Source organism: Rhinolophus sinicus, chromosome 3 (assembly GCF_057876585.1).
Source record: "Rhinolophus sinicus isolate RSI-liver-muscle chromosome 3, RSI-T2T, whole genome shotgun sequence".
Lineage (NCBI taxonomy): Eukaryota > Metazoa > Chordata > Mammalia > Chiroptera > Rhinolophidae > Rhinolophus > Rhinolophus sinicus.
Genome location: NC_142503.1, coordinates 101,207,252 through 101,228,031, shown reverse-complemented (window position 1 = coordinate 101,228,031; position 20,780 = coordinate 101,207,252). Strand labels below are relative to the sequence as shown.

General features: G+C 56.7%; 1 protein-coding gene across 9 annotated transcripts in view; it reads left to right on the top strand.

The window, feature by feature from the left end:
- The window catches only part of LINGO1 (leucine rich repeat and Ig domain containing 1), a 194,113-nt gene that overhangs the window by 156,468 nt on the left and 16,865 nt on the right, over positions 1-20,780 (top strand). The window contains exon 1 of one of the 9 annotated variants that reach the window (XM_019750981.3): positions 17,841-18,312. The exons of 7 other annotated variants lie outside the window; for them this stretch is intronic. Coding sequence is in view for 1 of the 2 variants with exons in the window: in XM_019750980.3 (XP_019606539.1) it covers positions 20,286-20,291 (6 nt within the window). In the remaining variant the exon portion in view is untranslated. Of the gene's footprint in view, positions 1-17,840; positions 18,313-20,151; positions 20,292-20,780 lie in introns of those variants that run through there. One more of the 9 variants, XM_019750980.3, reaches the window with a different exon arrangement.

Below are 20,780 nucleotides of genomic sequence, written 5' to 3'. Positions count from 1 at the left end.
GCCCAGCTTGGGAATCAGGCATATTGAAACTGATTCTGCACTTTGCTGCTTCCTCACTCTGGTCTCAGCCCGAACCTTTCTGAGCCTCCATGTCCTCATCCAGAACATGGGACTGGGGCAGACTGGTATCAGTCAGACTGAACAGGTTTTGCTGCCGTCACAACCTTAGGCACCTCAGAGATTTAAGACGGCTTAGGTGCATCGCCTGCCCTGACTGCGAAGCGGGAGGATGGCCTGTTCCTCCTGTGACTCAGGACCCCAGACTGAAGGAGCTGCTACCACCTGGACATGTGCACACACAACACCCTGGCCAGGAGGAGGCAGGGCCAAGGCCACTCTGGCTCCTGCAGCTCCACCCTGTGAGTGACGCAGGTAACTCCCACTTATAGCTCATTGGCCAGAGCAAGTCACATGGCCGTGCCCAACTTCAAAGGGGACAGGGAGTGCCATCCCTCACATGTGCCTGACAGGAAGAAGACTGGGGCCTTACAAACATTTCTGACTGATGACCACCGGACCTGCCCAGGAGCACGCAGTGTGCGGAGTGACAGGGTGGAGACCCCAGCACACAGGAAGTGCTTAGTAAGCATTAGCTCTCTGCCCTTCCCTCCCAACAACTAGGAGATCCAACCCCCTATCCTTTCTGGCCATCTGCCCTGATGGGTCATCAGGGTGGATGGACAGTCCCCACCTTGAAGATGAAGACTTTTCTGGGACGGAGAGGGGTGGTGTCTTTGCCAGGGGCACACATCGTGGTGGCAGCAGAACCAGGATAAGCAGACATATGTCCTCACTCCCAGCTGAGTACCTGCCCCCCATCCGCCACCAGTACCTCTGTTAACAAATGAAAAAAAGCAGCAGAGACCAGTAGTACCTTTACTTTATTAAGGGCTTCATAAGACCCAGATCAAATTCCATCTTCTGTAATCGACCAGGAAATTCAATTCTGTTCCACAAATGTTGCATTCGACACTGAGAAGGCCCGGGGTGGTCTGCGTGGCCCACAGGTGGGGACCCTCCTCTCACGCAGGAAGATGCTATCCTCTCTGGCTGGAGGCCACAGTCTACCCTAGAGTCCAAGATGAGTAACCAAGGCCTGTGGGGTGGGGGAGTGGGGGAAGGGACAGTGCGCAGGGAAAGCAGCTTAGGACTTGGGCCGCCGGAGTCCACAGTCACACAAGGCTGTGTGACCTTGGGCAAGTCCCTTTGCCTCTTTGGTTCTCAGTCTCCCCCAATTAAGGGATTGGCCTAGGTTCCCATCCTCACCTCTGACATCAGGGTTCTGAGAGCTTCTTTACGAACCAGCATTTCCCCCTCCCGAAAGTGAGGTGGCTAGAGTGGGAGAGAGGCCTTATCCATTCACCCTATCTCTCGCTCTACACTCACTGGGACCCTGCTCTCCACCTCAGTAGCTCATAGTCAGAGCAGGAGACAGACAGGTAACCAGCAGAGACCAGGTGGTATGACAGAGGCACACCCCTCCTGGGAAGCTCACTGGTTACCAGCCGTGGCACGAACCACTTTCCTGCCCTCTTGCCTCTGGTCCTGCTACTGACCACTATTGGACTGGAGAAATCCAGGAGGACTCCCTGGTGACAGGGGAATGGGAGCTGGACCCTGAACCACTTGGCTGCGTAAGCAAGCAGGGCAGGTTCGCGGTAGAGAGCAGCAGGAACCATGGCTTGGAGGCTCCGTGCATCTGGAGTGGGAGTGAGTGACAGATGTCACCTGGAGGATATATTGACATGGGGAAGAGTGATTTCTGTGTTCCAGCAAAAGCCTCTGTCCTTCTCTCCCTTCCTTTCTGCCCCACCCCCAGCTGCAGCCACAGGCAAGAGATACTGGGGTTGTTCAGGAAGACAGAAGAGCTGTCAGCCAAGATTTTATAGTGCAGAGAAGGGATGCTGTTGGAAGGCCCAGAGAGGCTTCTGAGTCCCCAAGGACTGTGGGAGGGACCCCCTTATACCCAGTGAATCAATAACGGCAACAAGAATAGTAGTAACTCTTTTTGGCAGTTCACCATTAATGAAACACTGGATCTGTCATCTTATTTGATCCTCACAATGCCCTGTGAGTGGGACTCTGTCCCATTGATTCTCTGTTTCACAAAGAAGGAAGAGACGTGCCCAAAGCCAGTGGGTGTGTGATGTGTGCTCACACCATTTGACTCCACGATGTATCCCTGCCTGCTTGTAGGAGTCACAGGGGTCTTCGTGAGGGGTCATCTCCTTGGTGAGCAGATGGAGCAGGGTCTGGCATGGATGAGAAATGGATTCTGTTCCCCGTTCTGTGGCTTTCCTGACTTCTCAAGTCTGAGAGGTCTCCCAAGGTCACTCTTGTTGAGCCTTCGGCCCAGGGTCCCCGAGGGCCTGGCCAAACCCAGAGACCCTAAGCCCCCGAGCCCCAAATTACTGCAGAGCCTTCTTCCAGTGAAACAAGACTGTGGCAACAGCACCAGTCTGCCGGGGAAGCCGTTTGGAAAGTGTGACTCCAGGACTTGAAGCTGTGAGACTAGCATGTGTGTCAGAACCATGGCTTATGAAGTCAGGGCATGACTAAAGGAGTCTAAGCACCTAGGGACGGTGTGCTACTTTCTTGGTAGAAATGGACATTAGCAGTCACTACTTGATACAAATTTGGGCTTTTGTCATTGGCCTGAAGAAGGACTTGCTAGCACTTCCCCCGGATGTGGGCTGCCAGAAGCTCTGGGCTGCATGCGGTTAATATTCCTCAGGCTTCCTAGGAAGTGACTTTCTCATTAGCAATTTTAGGTTGTATTGGTTTCTTTAGCTGCTTAGCCCTTTCACTACCAACCTGCAGATTATCAGAGAAGGTGTCAGCTGCCTCCTTAGTGCCTACGTAGCTTCCTGAACACTATTCATTCAGTCCTCCATCATTTACGCAAAACAATATTTGAGTGTCAGCACTAGTGATACGCAATGAAAGGCCAGCTCCTTTCCCATAAATGAAGGATTCTCTCTTCCCCCAGTTCAGTCATCCTTCCAGAGTGGCCTCTGTGTCTGTACGCGTGTACCCGGCTCTGTCACGGCCTTTGTCCAATCAGGATTTCCCTTCTCCATGCCCCTCCTGCTTGACCCCTACCTCTGACTCAGCCTCTGAAAGGTCTGCTTGCCCTCCACTAGCACAGGCTCAGAGTCAGCTGGGGAGGGCCACCAGCTTCCTCACCGCGCCCTGTCCCCTCCAGCACCTGGGCGCTCCCACTGCTCACCCCATGTCCCAGTCCCGTGTTAGCCATGCACAGCCTCTCCTCTCTGACCGTCTCACAGGACTCCTTTGCTGCCTGGGACAACCTTTCTGCCCCACCTTACCTCGTCCCTGTCCTGAGACTTCTCCGTCTTCAGATGCAGCTCCAGTCCCAGCCTGGCTTGGCCCCACCACTAGGCAACTCCAGCCTGTCCTCTTCCCACTGGGGCTTCTAGAACAGGAGGGACTGGATGCGCAGGACAGAGGGTACTGGACTGGACCCAGCTCTGACCTCTGGTGTCTGCTGGGCGACTCACCCTCCTCAGCTCAGACAAAACTTCGGGGTCCAGGCTGCCCCCTGCCAGATGTCCGCAGTTGCTATGGCGACCCTCTGCCTGTTTTCCCTGCATGGAGACAATTGAAAAATAACAGCAAAGACTGTTTTATTCTGTATCCCACCTGGGAGCCATTTAAGCTTCCCCACTCCTTTTGACATGTAATAATTTTTTTTCACTTTTAAAATTGTCCTGAAGTCTAACTTCCTCCTCTTCCCCCTCAATACAAACCTCCATGGCAAGGGTCTGAGAGCCTCGGGTTTTAAAAACATACATGCACACGCGTGCACACACATGCACATGCTTACACGCCATGTGGGCATTAGATTGGCCTCCCTGGTGCAGGACTCCTCCTTCTCACATTGCACACCGCTTTACAGTTTACAAAGCCCTTTCATCTCCTGTGGGAACAACACAGTGGTATTAACACCTCTCCCATTTTTCATGTGAGAAGACTGAGGCTTGGGATTTTAGGTGCATTGACTAATGTTGCCTGGTGTCTGACGGGGCTGAAACTAAGGCTTCCTGACTCTAGTTCTGTGTTCCACAGTCGACCCCCTGCAATGATAGAGTTGTGGGGGAGTAGAGCAATCCCCACTGTTTCATCCTCCCCGGTCTCCCCTAGCAGGGTGTCACTCGCCTGGTCACCAGTAGTGCTGGGAACTGCTCACTCAGGTTGGCCTGCGGAAACCCAGCATAAGTAGCGGGTCCAGCCGGTCACACTGGATCCCCAGATACCCTAATAGCCCTCGGGGGGTCCCTTGGTTTCTGTCCTCCAGCTAGAGACCTTCCCCAGCCACCTCTGGACACCAGCTGACCAGGTTCTCTACCTGAGCCAGCAGCTAGTCGCCTGACCCTAGCTGCCTCCGGTGCCTCCTCTCCACTCAGTCCTTTGTCCTTCCTAATGTGCCCCTGGGCCTTTGCTCTCCCTGTGCCTGGCGGGAGCCGGCCCCACTCTTCCTCCACTGGGATTTCTTCCATCTCAGATGGTCAGCCCCCTATTACAGATTCCCATGGGTATTTGCCTCAAACCTTACATTTGTAGTAAACACATGCATTGCCACTGGCCAGACGCATCGACCAGAAATGTTTTCATGAAGTCCTCGGTCTCACCAAACAGAGAGCACGCCACCAAACACAGGCGTCACCACCCACTGCGCTTACTTTCAGTTCATGGGCACTCACACAGACCACGGATGAGCTTGGAACATTCCCCTCGATCTGAACATGTGTGTTGCTATTACATAGTCAGCCAAGAAGTGCTCTGGGTTTGCAGATAATCCAGCTGCTATCCTACAGAACACCCATGTCTGATCCAAATGACCTCCCAGCTCACAGGGTTGGAGGTCAATCCTTGGATGTGTCTTAAAGGCACCTCCTGACATTTGGACTTGGGGGTACACAGATCAACACCCACAATAACCATGCAGAGCTGAGAGCCTCTGGCCTTACAGGGGTGCCCCAGGGTGTGTGCAGGATTCCTGGGGCCACTGCTTTGTGTAACAGCAGGTTTGAGGCTGGGTTCCTATTGTCCCCCTCGGGTCCTCTGGCAGCAGGCAGCAGACTGGGTTCCCAGAGGAACAAAGGCCTGAAGTCTCCAGCTCTGGAGAACAGGGTGACCCTTGGGAGGGGGGGCATGGGTTGCTCAGCATGGTCCTGGGGTGCGGGGCTTGATTCTACCCAGGGCTTGGCCTGTCCAGTCTTTCCCTTTTTTAGCTGGGGGGCCCAGAGAGGGCAGGTCAGAGGCTGAGCCTAGAGCTTTGTACCCATTGGCGTTGGAATGAGGTTGGTGTCAGGTGTAGGCCATGTCATCCTGTGTTAGAACTCAGTTCACTGTTCTCCTGGCAATAGCAAGCAACAGTCTTGGAGTGAGAAAGTACACAAATGTGGGTTCAAATCTGGGTTCTCCTGCTCAAAGCCAGCGGAGTGTGGGGAGGGGCAGCAGCAGGGTGGCCATGTGCATGGTTGCATGGGTGGATATTCCAGCTCTGCCTGCCTGGTTATGTGGCCTTGGGCTAGTGACGGCCCTTCTTTGAGCCTCAGTTTTCCCCTCTGTAAAATGGAGCCAGTAATGCATTTGCCTCAGAGGTTCATTGCATTTGAAGTGTCCAGCCCAGCGCCTAGCATGCAGCAAGTGCTCCTTAAATGCTAGCTCTATGGCTAGTGTTAGTATCATAACTATAATCGTATCTGGTGATCTTGGGACTCAGTATCCTCACCTGTAAAATGGGGTTAGTGATGCTATTAAGGACCCCAAAGTCCTCCCCACTTACCACCCCCTCCCCCAGCTGCCCTCCGACTGCCCTGTCTTCCCAGATACCCCAGAACAGAGCCCAGAGAGAAGGAGGAAAGAAGGAGGAAAGGAAATAAATACCTCACCGTTCGTCAGTCAGTTAGCAAGGGTGGTGTCAGTTTTCATCGAGATGGGGAATCTGCAAAGTAGTCAAAAAATATTTCCTCTGTGACTCCAGCAGCCCAGCTGCTCTCTTTCAGTAAAAGTGCTGAGGGCTGAAAATAAAATAAAGGAACAATGATAGAAAGACACGGAAAGAAGGAGGAAGGGAAGGGAGGGAAGGGCAAAGCAGACAGGGTAGAGAGGGGCACAGGGTGGGGCAGCCGAGGGTGGGGCAAGCCTTCGCTAGGGCCTGTTCCGCTGCCTAGAAGAGCATAGAAGAGCATTCAGTAGGGCTGCCCTGGACCAGCAGTGCTCTGAGCTGCCAGCCGCAGCATGCCCCCCCACACCCGGGTACGTAGACAGTGCTGCCGGTGTAGCCAAGCCTTCCTGCTCAACCTTGGGGACCCTCATGCCCTTGGCCTTTAGCAATGGTGGCATCTCAGCACTGAGTTAAACGCTGGCCTCAGTGCTGGGGAGGGAGACCTTGGCGAGGAATTTCCGGGGTCCTTCTTGGCCTCTGGCTATATTCTGACTCTGACCCCCACTGGGCAGTTGTGGCCACTCTGTGGGCCTTGTACAGACACCCCACTCTGTCCAACCTCCACATCTTTGCACTACTGTTCCTTTCTCTTAGAATGTCTGTCCCCGCCTCTGCATGGCAGGATCCTACCACTGTTGCAAGACTGCCTCCTCCAGGGAGACCCCTGGGATTGCCTCCCTCCCCCAGGGCTCATCTCTCCTCCCTTCCCTCTCTGATTGCTGTCGACCTAGTGTCAGACCCTCTTGTGAGCTGGGCCTACCTCTCCCCTGTTCTGTGTTCTGGTAGATGGACTGTGGCCCTTTCAGCTCTGGCTTCCTGTCAGGGGCAGGACATCCTGGGGGCCACAGCAGGTTCTGGTCTGAGAGCCCCTGGGGGCCTTGGGTTCTCAGAAGGCAACCCATCCATCACTAGACTCCCACTAGGGAGGCCACTAGAGAAACTGCCCTCGGTGCTCCAGCATCAGTGCCTGTCAAATAGTGCAAAGCGTTCTAGGCCCCAGAACACAGAGCCACCCAGCCTGGAGCCCTCCCACACGCCACACTTTTCAGCTAGAGGGTACCCAGGGTGCCAGTCCCAGCTCTGTCGCTTACTTCTCTACCTTGGGTAGGTTACTGTGTTTCCTCACCTGTAAGATGGGGGTATTTCCTCACTCTCATAGAGCTGCTGAGAGTGTAAAACAAATTAAGGCCTAGGTTATAGGAGGCCCTGGTGTCTGGCTCAGAGTAAATGCTCAGCAAGAGTCAGCCATTTTTATCTTCCCCCAGGGTCTGTGGCAGGGCCTGCCTCTTTCTTTACCCAGTTTAGAGGAACACACCCTCTCTGGCTGTCATGTCAGCTCATCTCGGCCCAGTCACTTATGGGGACAGAGGTGCCTCAGGCCCAGTGGAGGCCCCTGCTGGGACTTCAGGCCATGGGGGTGGAGATGGGAGAATATCTCACAGGGGAGACATCTGGGCCAGGGGCTGGCCTCCAGCCTCGCCCTGAATGTGGGTTTATACTCTGCCACGTCTGTTCCCAGGACGGGCAGGGGGCTGGCCAGCCTCTTCTCTGGCCCTCTGGGAAGTGGAGAACCCCAGGTTCCTGCCCAGGTTCCTCCTGATCATAGATTGGTGACCTATATTCAGGGTACAAAGAGGAGGGAAGGAGAGCTTAGCCCTCTCCATGAGTTATGAGTCACAGCCCCATCCCCTCACCCCTCTCCTTCCCCATCTCCCCCCTCCCACTCAGCTCTCTTGGTTGCCATGACAGCAGGGTGCTGGGAAGCAGGACTCCTTATGGGGACAGAACCAGAGTGTGCCAGCATGTGTGCTCATGGTGGGCGAGGTTCCTCCGTGTGCACCCAGGTCTTCCTGCAGGCTGGCGTGTGGCGGGGTGGGGACGGGGGCTGCGTGTTTGGGTGGTGTCCTTCAGGGCAGCAGGCCTGGGCCACACTCCCCTGACATGCCTCTTTTCTGTGTCCCCAGCACAGCCCCGCCAGGCTCATGCAAAGGACCCTTCACTACCCTTTGCTTGTCGCTGGCCCCCGCATGGAGCAGGCAGGAGAGGCAGGGCTGTCCCAGTTTGTAGATGGGGAAACAGGCCTGTTCACACACTCGCTCATTCACTGGACTCATGCTGGACTGCCAGCCTGGCTTAGGCTCTTCTGGGGCCTCCTCAGCAGTGGCGGTGTCTGAGGACCCTTTGGAGCTTATGCTCTTGGCCTGTCTCCTCTGAGTGAGGCCAGCTAATGTCCAGTACAGGGGAGAATTCCCAGCAAGTTGATTAACTGCTCTCTTTATTCTTCAGTTTCGGAGACAACCGCTGGCTTAAGGGAAGGCCGCCAGCCTTTCTAAAGTGGGTCTTGAGCCAGCTCTCTAGTGGGACCAGTAAGACGTGTGCAGCACAAAGTGAGTTCAGGGCTATAACTGAGGGCCCTGAGGAAGCAGCCCTGTGGGTTAGGGACCAGCCTGCCTGGGGAGGGGCCACCCCAGGAAGCCTGCATTTGTCCATGACGCTTCCCACACTTCAGATGTTAGCTGGCATTTATCTTAGCCGTGAGATGTGCAGCCCCGCCACCAGCATGTTGACTAATAAAAATGGCCCTGCCAGTTCGGGCCTGGAGGAGAGCTGGGTACTGGGACAATGGGTGGTGATGAGGTCCGCCCCTCTGCCTCCTGCTTGAGCTGCTCTAGGGAGAGAGATGGCAGAGTCAGCCCCTCTTTCACCCCATCCTCCCCACCCCCCTGTGTGCCCTGGGGGCCTTCCCTGGCCCTGCTTCCTGATCTGTGAGGAAGTCTTTACAAGCTGGCTGGCCAGGGCCCCCTCCTCCCGGACCACTGGGCTCTTTGATTTGCAGAGTGGCTAGGTGGTCTTCTTGGCCCTGCTCTCTTTGGGGGAGCATGGAGGCTCCTGGATAGACCAGTCTGGGGGGTGAGTGTGTGTGGGAGGAGTGTCTGGGTGTGCAGACAGGTCTCCACCAGGCTGTGAGTTACTGGGAAATCTCCTGAGGGCACACCAGTCCCTTTCCCCACTTGCCTAATGAGCTATCGTGACAGGGCAAGTATTTATGGCTCATTTTCAGACCCCAGCAGGTGATGTGAACACTGCGTCTGAGTGTATGAACCTATGTGTTGGTCCTCAAGTGTGGGGGCTCTCCCATTGTCTGGGCCCTTCCAGGTCTCTCCACCTTGGGCTGCCAGCCTAAGCCACATCATTTCCACCATGGAGAGGATTACCCCGGGCGGTCCTCCATCTAACCATAAACCTCTGTGACTGTCACCAGGGCCAGACCTGGCTGCTGGTCCTGGCATTACCAGGGAAAGTCACCGCCCCTCTCTGAGCCTCAGCTTTTCATCTGTGAAATGGGTACAGTAGCCCCATCTGCACGGGTTGCTGGAGGGATTGTGGGAGCCAGCCCAGTGCCATGCTCATCAGCTCTGGAAGTGGCCAGTGAGAAGTCAGCCAGGGCTAAGTCATGCCCCAGCCTGTCCCTGGTGCAGCCCTGCTCTCTGGCCCATTTCCTGTCATCTCAGGGGCACGTGTTGGTTCTCCCTTGCCCTCTTGGTGTCACTCACACTTCAACCCATGCCAAGTTCGTTTCCCAGGTAACAGAACTGCCACAAGCAGATGGAAAGCCCAGAAGGAGCAGGTAGATGCGCAGGTCTGCCCTTGGAACCCTTGGAACCAGGGCACCCCCTCACCCACCTGTCCTCCAGGCTCCAGTTAGTCAGTTGTAGGGGGTGGATTTCCAGAACAACGTGGGCAGAGAAGGGACAGAGAGGGATGGCAGCACCCAGGTGCAGACCACAGCTGCTGCTCCTCTGCAGCATAGCCAGGAGGCCCCGAATGGGGGCTTGGGTTTTCTGTCTGTGGATGGAAGGGCATTGGAGAATGGGGAGGTGCAGAGATGCAGAGAAGTCCTGCTCAGGAAGCCTAACCCAGACACACACAACAGAGACGACACCTCACATTCCACAGTGATACAGCACACATCTGCCTCACGACACAGTTCTATTAAAAAACATAACCCACTAACTCAGCAAACTGGGAAGCAGCTACCACTGCCCCCCTCAGACTCCACAACTGCGGTCACCCTCCTGAGGGCTGACTGTGTGCTTGGCCCTGTGCCTAGGCCCTGAATGGATTATGTCATTTAATCCCCACCTCCCTTTGGAGCAGCTGAAGGGCCTGGGGTGGGTTACAGAGGGTGGTCTGGCTGCCTCCTCAGGGCCAGGCTGGGGTGAGGGCACTGCCTCCTTTTGTCTCGTGTGGCTGAGCACACCAGGGGCACCCAAGCATGCAAACCAGGCTGCCTGGCTCTACCTCCCAGAAGGGAGCGTCTCAGAGACTGCAGACCCCCAGCCTGGGAGACAGTGGGATTCAAGCTCCTCAGGATCAAGGAGCCAAAACACCAGCACTCCCACCTCTCCGCCCTCCTCCAGGCCTCTCTGTGTTGGCAGCTCTGGCTCTGGAGCCCTGCATCTGCCTTCCTCCTCTGCTCCGGGGCTGGGGGCGCCTATATGTGGTGTAGCTGGGGGTGAGGCAAGCACGGGCAGTGGAACCTCCCCCTTCCTACCATGTCCTGGATGCAGGCTTTAATGGCATGTAAACGGTCTGGCAGAGGGAGCTTCATTAGGCCCCATCTAATCAGGAGCCCGTGAAACGAGGGTGGATGAGAGGGAGTGCGGATGCCTTATGCATAGGGCCCCCCACACCAGGGGCCTCACATCTGTGCTCTGCCATGGACCCTCCCCACGCTCCTCTCCCCAAGAAGTGGGAATGGAAAGCGACTCAGAGGGTGGGTGACTTGCCCAAGGTCATACAGCCAGCAGAGGCTTCCCTGGGATGTGACTGCTTCTGGCCCATGTCCACTTCTCCCCAGCATCCCAACCTGCCTCAGCTCGGCAGGCCGGGCAGGCCCTCAGCGTTCTCAGTCCCCGCTAGCCTCCTCTGTGGCAGGTCTGCCCAGCCTCTGCTCACACACTGCCATGATGGGGAGCTCGTGGCTGGGTTTTGGCTCTTCGTGTCCCTGCACCTTCTGTCTCCCAGCACCACCTGACTGCATAGTGGGTCAGGAGGGTGACGGGGGCAGGGAGTGGGGCCGCCAGGCTCAGGCTCTGTCTACACCTACCTCTCACCCATGTCCCTGTGCAATCAGAGAGGGTGTGGGAGCCCGTGCAACGCCAAGTGCCCACCGCCCCTTAGCTAACAAGCTGTTCATGGGTGCCACATGATACCTGCTTTCTTCTTTATAATTTCAATAATTTATGGGCATATTAGTGGCCAGGCAGCTTTGCTGGGTCCCAGCCAGACGGGACGGGGTGATGCAACCCGTGCCTCTGCCGATATGTACTCTCTCCCACCATCAATTATTAAGGAGCTCTCCTTCATTTTTGTACATAACTACACGTGCTGTTATGGTTTGAGCTCCCCTGCTCTTAATCCCTCTGGAAAGAGCCCAGCCTGCCTAACATGGCTGAGCAGGTCTGGGGACTAGCTGCCTAGAGAATGCAGCAGGCTGACACCCTACCTGGAAGAGCAGTGGTGGCAGCCTCAGCCCCCAACCCTCTGCTCACCTCAGCTGGAAGCACCCTTGGGGCCGGCTGTCCCTCCTCACGTCTTAGGGCCGGGCCCTTGCACCTGCTGTTCTCTCTGCTCAGGGCACCATCCCCACCTTCCACACAGCTGGTTGGCTCCTACGCACCCTTTTTGCCAGCCACCGTTACCACCTCCTGGTTATCTGTCCTCACTCCTCAGTGCCTGCCCTGTGTGTGCACCACTCTCCATGCTTCCCTCACCTCGGCCGGGTCTCATTGTCGTGAACCTTGCATGTTAGACCATGGATTCCTTGGGACACAGAGAAAGCTGTAGTGAATTTTGTTGAGTGAATGAATGAGTAGATCGGGATGGAGGAATGCCTCCCCCTGCCTCAGCACTGGTGAGCCCACTAGAGCCCCTGCCCTACCCCTTCCAGGAAACATGTTCTGATTGCTGCAGCCACACACGTCTCCTCCCAACTCCGTCAGACCCTCCTGCTCTGGGCTTGGGTCCCCAAAGGGCAGCAAGGCCTAGACCTCCATCTGTGCTCCCAGGACTAAACAGGGCAGGTCAGGGTGCAAGGAGGGCCAGTTCTGACAATCTCAGCTCTGCTGTGTGACTTGGGGAAGTTGCTCACCCTCCCTGATCCTGTTCCCTCATTGGTTACATGGGGATATTAACAGTTCCTACTTTACTGGGTTGTGGTTGAGGCTTACATGAGATAATTTACAAAAGCACCTAATACAGGGCCCAGTATTGTTATAGGTGCTCAAGCAATATTCCTTAACCTCAACTCTTTTCTGTCTGTGACCTGAATCAAAGTAAAATTGAACCGAACTGGATTGTGTTAAATTGAATCATTCTGTTCACACCTCTTGTCCGTACCTTTTTGTTTTTAGTCTTCCCGTCTTCCCTGCAATGTAGCTAGCACCAGGCGTGGCTACTGGGGCTCTGTGCACACATTACAGTTATTTATCAAGACTTTGTCATCGTCTGCACCCACACCTATGAAGGGAGAAGCCATCAGTCTCTCCTGCGCTACAGAAGAGACTAAGGCCAGGCGGGTGATGTTGCCTCACCTGGGTTAGTGGCGAACTGAGGAACCAAGCCCTGGCCTTCAAAGCCCCAGAATATCTCCCTGGAGACTGTGTGCCTCAGTTTCTCCCTCTGTAAGAAGATATAATAATAGAATGGACCCCATGGGGTTGTTGGAAGGATGAGCTAGAACCACTATGCCTGCTGTGGTGACCACTCTGGAGGTGTCGGGTTCGGGAGAGGCCCAACTCTATCACTCCCTTCCTCTCTCTCCGGAGGCAACTCTGCCCTGGAATTGGTGTTGATCATTCTCGTGCATGTTTTTATACTTTTCCTATATATGTAGGTAGCCGGATGTAGTCTAGGGGTTGGGGCTTGTTTCTAAACCTTATATAAATGGCACCATCTTGTACATATCTTTGGTTTGTTCATCAGCATTGTGTGTGGGCTCAGCCACACTGACGCAGGAGCCCCAGCGTCCCTGTTCTCAGGGCTTCACTGCATCCCTCTGTGTGGCTGTACTGCATTCTGTTCATGCCTTCCCCCAGCAGTGGGCTTCCAGGGCATTCCAAACACCATCCCTGTGAACGTTCCCGTACTTGTCTTCCATAAACACGTTTCTCCACAGTCTGTGCGTCTTCTCAACTTTACTAGATAACCAGCTAGTTGCTGTGCCCTCACCCTGGCCGGCAGCGGGCACTCTGTCTGCGTTATCTCAATGCCTCCAGCCATGTTGGGAGAAAGGAATTTTTATGCCCATTTCACAGATGGAGCAGGTATTAGTTGTCTTTATAATAGATCACCCCAGAACTCAGTGGCTTAAAAGAACAAATACTATCTCGCAGTTTCTGTAGGTCAGGAATCCGGGTGAGGCTTCACTTGGGCATCTCTGGCTCAAGGTCTCTCACAAGGCTGCACTCAGGGGGTCAGCAGCATGTCAGTCATGTCCAGGCTGGAGGGAGGGTCTGCTTCTAAACTTGCTCGTGTGGCTGTTGGCAGATCTCAGTTCATCACTGGGTATTAGTTAGAGACATCAGTACCTTTCCATGCGGGCTTCTCAACAGAGCAGCTGTTAACAAAGCAGCTGGCCTCTGTCATAGTGAACAAGCAAGTGACAGAGAGAGGGCACCCAAGATGGAAGCCACAATCTTTTTGTAACCTGATCTCAGAAGTGATATTCCATCACTTCTATAAAATTCTATCCACGCGCCCTCCTTAAAAAAAAAAAAAAAATTCTATCCATCACAACTGAGTCAATTAGTTTAGCCCACACTCAAGGAAAGGAGGGGATTGCACAAGGTGGGGGACACCAAAAGGTAGGGACTGGTTGGGGTCATCTTAGGGGCTTCCTATCACAGGGCACCTGAGGCTCAGAGAGGTGAAGTGACTTGCCTAGGGTCACACAGTGGTTAGAGACAGAGCCAAGGCTGGGACTGCAGACGGCTTGGCAATGTGGCTGGACACCTGGGCCATGCACTGCCTTTGACTTAAGTTAATAAACAAGTCTTCTGCACAACAGAACTCAGGACAAGCGCTTAATGAATGGATTTGCTGATGACACTGCCTGTTTGCACACGTTAGCTCAAGTTTTCCCTGACGTGATCCATGGGGCAGCTGAGCCCAGTCTCTTGGGAGAAGCTGCTCTGCCAAGCCTGGGGCCCAGATTCCCAGTGAGCCCGGGAGCGGCCCTTTCACACAACTGTCTTTTTTGTGTTAGTTCCCAGTCATTTAGGTGTGTGTGTTGCGGGAGGGTGGGGTGGGGTGCACAGTTCCCTGTGTTCTTAAGGAGCGTTAATTGTGGGGTCAGGAACGTCACGTAGTCCCCAGAGGGACTTTAGGGTGGGCAGGGCCACTGAGCCCCTTCACTGACTGGCCCCACACAAATTTCCTGCTTCTTAGCTCAGCAGGGCTGTGTGGCCTGTGTGGCCAGGCTGAGCAGGGACCAGCCCCTGGACCTCGGCTGTCTGCAGGGCTTCTGCCCTGGGGCTTACCACAGCCCGATTCTCAGTGTGATTCCCAGTAGTGGAGGCTGCTGCCTACATTGCTTCTAGTAGATAAGTGGGTGTCACTGATGCTGGGATATTTCCAATGGAGGCATGGATGACCAAGCCCTGGGATGAGGGGAAGTGAGAATTGAGGATTCAGGATTACTCCTGAAGCATACCTTGGCCCCTTCCACAGGGGAATCCATTGCACTGATTAGTGGACTTCAGTCAAGTTTGATTTGCACACATCAGACCCTCCGGAATCAGGGTTCTGGGCTGTCTGCGGAAACTGGGGGCAACACACGATCAGTCCCTGCCTTCAGGGTGTGCAGATTCTCAGAGAAGAAGTTGGTCAAGGCCTCGCCTAGTGGGAATGCTGCAAGGGACCTTTACAGAGGAGGGGCTGCAGGCTCAGGGGCAGAGAGCAGCCATAATAGTAAGTATAATAACCATGAAAATACCTGCATTTATCAAGCACCTACTGTGTGACAGGCCCAGCATCAAGTACATTAAGTCATGAGATCCTCACACCAACCCTCTGAAATGGGTTCTACTGATATTCCCATCTCACAGAGGAGGAAACTGAGGCTCAAAGAGGTGCCCAAGGACACAAAGGCCAGCGCAGAACAGGAGACTGAGGTGCTTAGAGCAGGCTTCTGAAAGGAGAGGGCCACATAGGGCCCTACTTTTGAAGGGGAGGAAGGGAAAGTATATGAGGAAGTGGGTCTAGGGTCTGAGAAAGCTGTTGATGTTAAGATATTGCAGTAGTGGGGGCTGCTAGGAAAGGGGATGCCCCAAGGAAGTGGGGGCGGGCTTTCCAGCCCTGCCCTTGGAGTCTTGGCTTCAGCCTGAACCCATATGGCTGTCCATCATGTCAATCAGCATATTACCACATCCAGGTGGACCAGCCACCATGCAGACAAGTCCCCTTTAGCTGAGCCTCTGTCCATCTCTGTGCCGGCTGCCCCATGCAGGACGTAGAGGACCTGGACAAGTGCCCTTAAGTAAGACCTTTCCCTTTTAGGTACGTTGGCCTGACCCTCTGTAACATGCCTATGTGGGACCCTGGTGTTCCCGAGTCCCTTCTGGCTCTTGGGGAGCCAGGAAGCAGGAAGCAGGAAGGCCCTAACCCTGGTCACAGATCCAGGCCCACTTCCTAGTAGGGACTTTCCTGCCACCTCCCTTAGGTGCCCCCATCCCTTGCCCCTCTCCATAGCTGCACCAGCACGGGGCTCTGACCTATGGATTTTCTGCCATTTCCTGATCCACTTGACTCTCGCCTGAGTCTCTGGGACTTCATTATACCAGCGGCCCCTACGACCCCAGCATGGAGGGTTGCGAGAGCCATGGGTGAGTGCAGGGCTTCTACTGTGGTTCCCAGAGGCTACAGGGCCCCCAGCTTCTGGGCTTCAGCCTTCTAGGGACTCAAGGTCCTTCAAGGAGCCCCCACTTGAGGCCTCACCCCACTTTCCCTGGTGTTTAGGCAGGGCAACCTAGCTCTGAGGTTAGAAGACTCCCAAGCCAACACCTCACTGCATAGCTGGGGAAACTTTCACCCAGGGAGGGGCAGTGACCCCCTCAAGGTCCCACAGCAAGTTACTAAGAGAGCTCAGATTCAAATGTATGGCCTAAAGTGGGACATGGGGACCTCCAGCTGCATGCTGGTTCCAGTCCACTTCCCCAACCTTGCTCCATGCCCAGCGCGCTTGCCCAGCCCCCACCCGCCTCATCAGGCTCCTGGTCTCCGTTTTGCTTGCTAATTAGAGGTTTCAGCCATGACTCCACTGTCCCAACCATTTTAGAGCTGTCATTAATTTCAAGTGCCTTCAGAAATAATCATCGTAAAACCCCACAAGCTGCTGGTATGCAAGTGCGTAGGACCAGCACAGAGTGGGCATGCAGGCAGGTCACTGTGTGCCACCCATTCCTTCTTGTGCTCTGGGGGGGCCTGGCCCCGCCGCCTGCATCCTTGGCCCCCAGAGAGGGGAGAGCAGGGCTTGGGTTCTGACATCAGAGACACACAGAGTGAACTCAAGCAGTCAACAGCTCTCCCAGAGCCTCAGCTTTTTCATCTGCACAATGGGGATAGCAGTACCACTCTTGAGAAGGAGTACGTGAAGTATGACTCAGACCCTGGCTTACCACAGGGCCTGAGTAAATGTTGGAGGGCCCTGTCCCCTCCTCCAGCGTCCCCTGGCAAACTCATCCCAGCTCCTCTGCTTGACTCAGCCATCGGCCCTTGCTTGACTTGAGTTTTTACCCCAAAGCCAGGATCTGCTATTGCTGCGTGCCTACTTGTATGGCACACAGTCTCAGACCTACTCTTGGAAGCTCCTGGCCCAAGGACAGAGGGAGGAGACTGAAGCCTTGCCTCTAAGCCCATTTCATTCTGGGGAGGGGAGATGGGAGTAGAAGAGGATGGTCTCAATTTGGTGTTAAAGCACAGGAGGAGACAGCGAGAGGGCATGCCGACAGGTGGACCAGCAGGGACGCAGGCTGGGGAGTGTGGCTGAGCATTTGTCTCTAGCTCCTGGGTATCCTTCCCGGTTGTCAGTGAAGTCCTGGCTGGGCTATGCCCATGTGTCCCCATGGCCCTGGACCCCTGAGAGGTTGGGGACCACTCTACTGGACAGCAGTGGACAGATACCTGACCGCAGCTCCTGCAGAGGCTCTGACTGGGAGAGGTCCTGGTAACAGGCCCCCCTTTTATGGGATCTCTTGGGACAAGGCCAGGAGACTGCACTTTCACCAGGCCCAGGCTGGACCCTCAAAAAGACCTTTTCTCCAAGTTTTTTCCCCCAAAACCTCCCCCTCTCCATTATTTCCATTGGTAAAATAAGACGGGATGCTTGGACTGGTCATTTCTTTAGGAGAAACCGGTGACGGAAGCGGCTTGGATGCTGTTTATAATGTAGAACTAAGGCTGCGGGGCAGTTCCTCCCAGACACAGCTCTGCCGTCATCTCTGCTGACTTCAAGGAGCGGAGGGATAATTGGCGGACCCAGAAGACCCCACCCTGGGACGCCAACTTCCTCAGCCAGCATCTGAGGGCTGGGGGCGCTGAGCTTTCTCCCATTTCTCTGCGGAGATTACTGAGGCAGGGAGCAGGTGAGTCGGGGGTGGAGATAGGCCGCGCAGTGTCTGCGTCAGTCGCCGCACCAGGAATAGCCCCCGCCCCCGCCCCAGCGGGTCTGCGCTCCAGCCTGGCGGAGCCTCCACGCAGGAGCAAGAGCTCGTCTATTCCTGCCGGGCTGGTGGGAGGAGGTGGCGCGGGAGGCGGGAGCTCACGGCTAAATCACAAACAGCCGGGGCGGGGGAGCCGGGGATCCTGGGAAGGGGTCCAGGCAGCACAGAGTTGAGCGGCCAGGGAGCTGCCTTCCCTGGGCCTTTGAAAGGAGGAGGACTCCTGTGCCGCCTCCCTGCTTTCTCTCCCACCTATAAGTCCTTCTGCCAAGCCTGCCCCCTACTGGTTTTCTCAGCCCTGGAAGGCGATTCGAATTCCCTTCCCAGGCGTTACTACCTACCAGCTACGTGACCACAGGCAAGTCAAGTAACCCCTCTGAGCCTGGGGTTCCTTCTGTCACAGCGGGAAGGAACAGCGTCTCCTCCCAGGGTTGTGGGAGCATGAATATAGAGTGCACGGCACAGCATCCGCTCCTGCTGGGAGGGGGCGCCAGCCTGACCTAGGATGAGGATGGACGCAGACATAGAAGACAGGAGATAGCTCTCCAGGACTGTCCCTAGCAATGGTGTGGCAGTGAGACTGAGAGGTGCCCAGAATCTGTTTGACTGGAACAAAAGGTTTGTGCAACGCTTTGGGCTGAGTGTGGGGGGCTGAACAGTGGAGAAGCAAGATGGGGCTGGGGTGGGGGGAGATGCTGGCCCCACCATGCCAGCCAGGTATCTGCAGTGAATGTCAGGCAGGCTCCATAGGGGGCGGAGCACTGGGAGCAGGATCCTGGAGTCTGTTCTGAGACTGAGAGGCCTTGGGCCAGCCTCCTCCCGCTAGCCTCAGCTTCTTGTCTGCCTGCCACACCCCTACCCGTGAGCTCTAGGTGTCAGAAGCACTAGTGTGCTAAAGGGATGCACTCCCAGCTGTGGAGAAGGGGTGAGTGTCCACATTAATGGTTATTCTAATCAAACTAGCTTAGTGTTAAAGTGCATCTGGCTTCAAGGAGACGCAACAGTGGAAGGAGGTGAGGTCCCAAGAGTAGTAGCTCTGTCTGCAGGCTTTGCCAAGACACCCCCGCCAGCCGATTCTCTGTATGTGCTGGTCAAGGAGGATCTGGACGTCTGAGGACAGGTCCCATTCCCTGGTCCCATCTGAGTTTGTGGCCCCAGCACAGGACGCCCTGGACCGTGGGGGTGCAAGGTGAGGACAGCCATAGCCCAAACGGAGGTTTTATGCTGCCCTCTGCTGGCCGGAGCCGGCCACAGCAGCCTGCTGCCCTCTGCTGGACAGGAAGCCCGGCTGGGCGGGGACCCGGGGTGAAAGAGGGGAGCAAGACCGGATTTGGGGTAGAGCCGCCCAGCTGGCGCGTCTTCCCCTCTGTCGCTGGGAGATTCCCTGTCTACCCGCCTGGCCCGAGGGCGGCCAGCCTGTGGGCCCTCTAGCGATGCGCAGACATTTCCGAGAAGAGGGGACAAAGCGTAGGACAGAGGCTCTGGGCCTGATCCTTCCCACGCCGTCCTCCAAACAACCCTGACCGGATGGGGAGCTTTGCCCGTTCACATGCGTGTGTCCGTTCAGACGGTAGTGTGTATGACCCTAGTTAACACGTGTGAAACACACTCGGGCTCACATGCACACGCATATGGCCACACAAGAGGGTGTGCGCAACACACTCAGGGAGGACCGCAGTCCCGGCTCTCCGAGGCCGGTTTGGCCCAGGACGCGCCCGGAGCCGGGACTCGGAGGGGCGCGGCCGTGTGCAGGGCTGGAGCAGCCCGGTGCCGGCTCGGACGCGAAGAGGGTGCGCCCCTCGCCAGTTTCGCCGCTCCATCGGTGCAGGGCAGTGGTTGGGGTGCCGCTCGCTCTCCGCCCCCTTCGCGGAAAGGAGACGAGCCCCCAACCTCGCCTCCCCTCACCCCCTTGGTTGTGCGACCGCGCCTTCTCCCCCGCCCCGCTCCGACCGCTCGCTCGCTCCCTCCCTCCCTCCTTCGGCCCCTCCTCCCTCCCAGGCTCGCTCCTCGATCCTTGCGCTCCCTCCCCGAGCCGCGGCAGAGCGCGGAGCCCGGGCGGGAGCCGGAGCGGGAGCCGGAGCGGGCACTCGGCGACAGCGCAAGCGGCGGCGGCGGGTCCCGGCCCTGGAGCGTGCGGAGTCCCCACCCGCGCCGCTCCGGCCCCTCTCCTCACGCGGGGCTCCGAGCAGCATGCGCGGCCGCTGCCTGCCGGCCTCAGCCCTGGCCCCGGCCCCGCTGCGGAGCGCGCGCGGCCTCGACCCCGGCCCCAGCGGCAGAGGCGGCGGCGGCGGCAGCGGTGGCGGCGCCAGGCCGGCTGGGTGCGCAGAACTAGGCTCGTGGAGCCCCCGTCGTGCGTCCTGAGCGCGCCCGCCCCTCCGCCCGCCGGGGCCGCGGCCCCGGCCCGGTCTCCGGCTGGGCTCCCGCCCGCCTGGGGAGGACAGACAGACGGCCAGCCCCTCCCGGGCTCACGGACCGACGGGCGGAGGTGTCGAAGAGGAGGAGACGGAGGAGGGGGCTGGGCAGGGGCTGTGGCCCGGCGGGGGAGACATGCGATTGGTGACTGAGCCGAGCGGACGGACAGTGTGCCCGAGATGCAGGTGAGCCCGGCGGCCACGGCCCAGCTCAGAGCGGGCAGCCCCGCAGCGAGAGCCCCTGGGGGCCACCTGGGCCCTCCTGGGGCTGCGGGGCACCCCAGTGCGACCCAGACCCCCCTTTGGGGTCACAGCTCTGACTCCTCAAGCCTCACAAACGAAGGTTCTTCCTTTCCTGTTTCCCCACCCTAACAAATTCCAGGTTGGCTAGCTGGGACCTCAGAGCTATGGAGGAGCCCCTACCGGCGTCTGAGTCCTGCCCATCCTCCTTCCCCCCTCCTATTCTGAGCACTGTTCACCCTGGAGGGTAGGCCCCCTGTTCAGCGCTGGGTGGTTGTCTCTTTCCATAGACCCCAGATGTCCCCAGGCAGGTGGATGCAGGTCAGGGGCCAGGTTTGTCCACAGGCTTCAGCCTAGGCGTCGATCTCCCTCCCCACACAGGGAGCAGCCCCTTTCCAGCTGCAGCCCAGGAAGTGTGTGTGGGGAGGAGGGAGA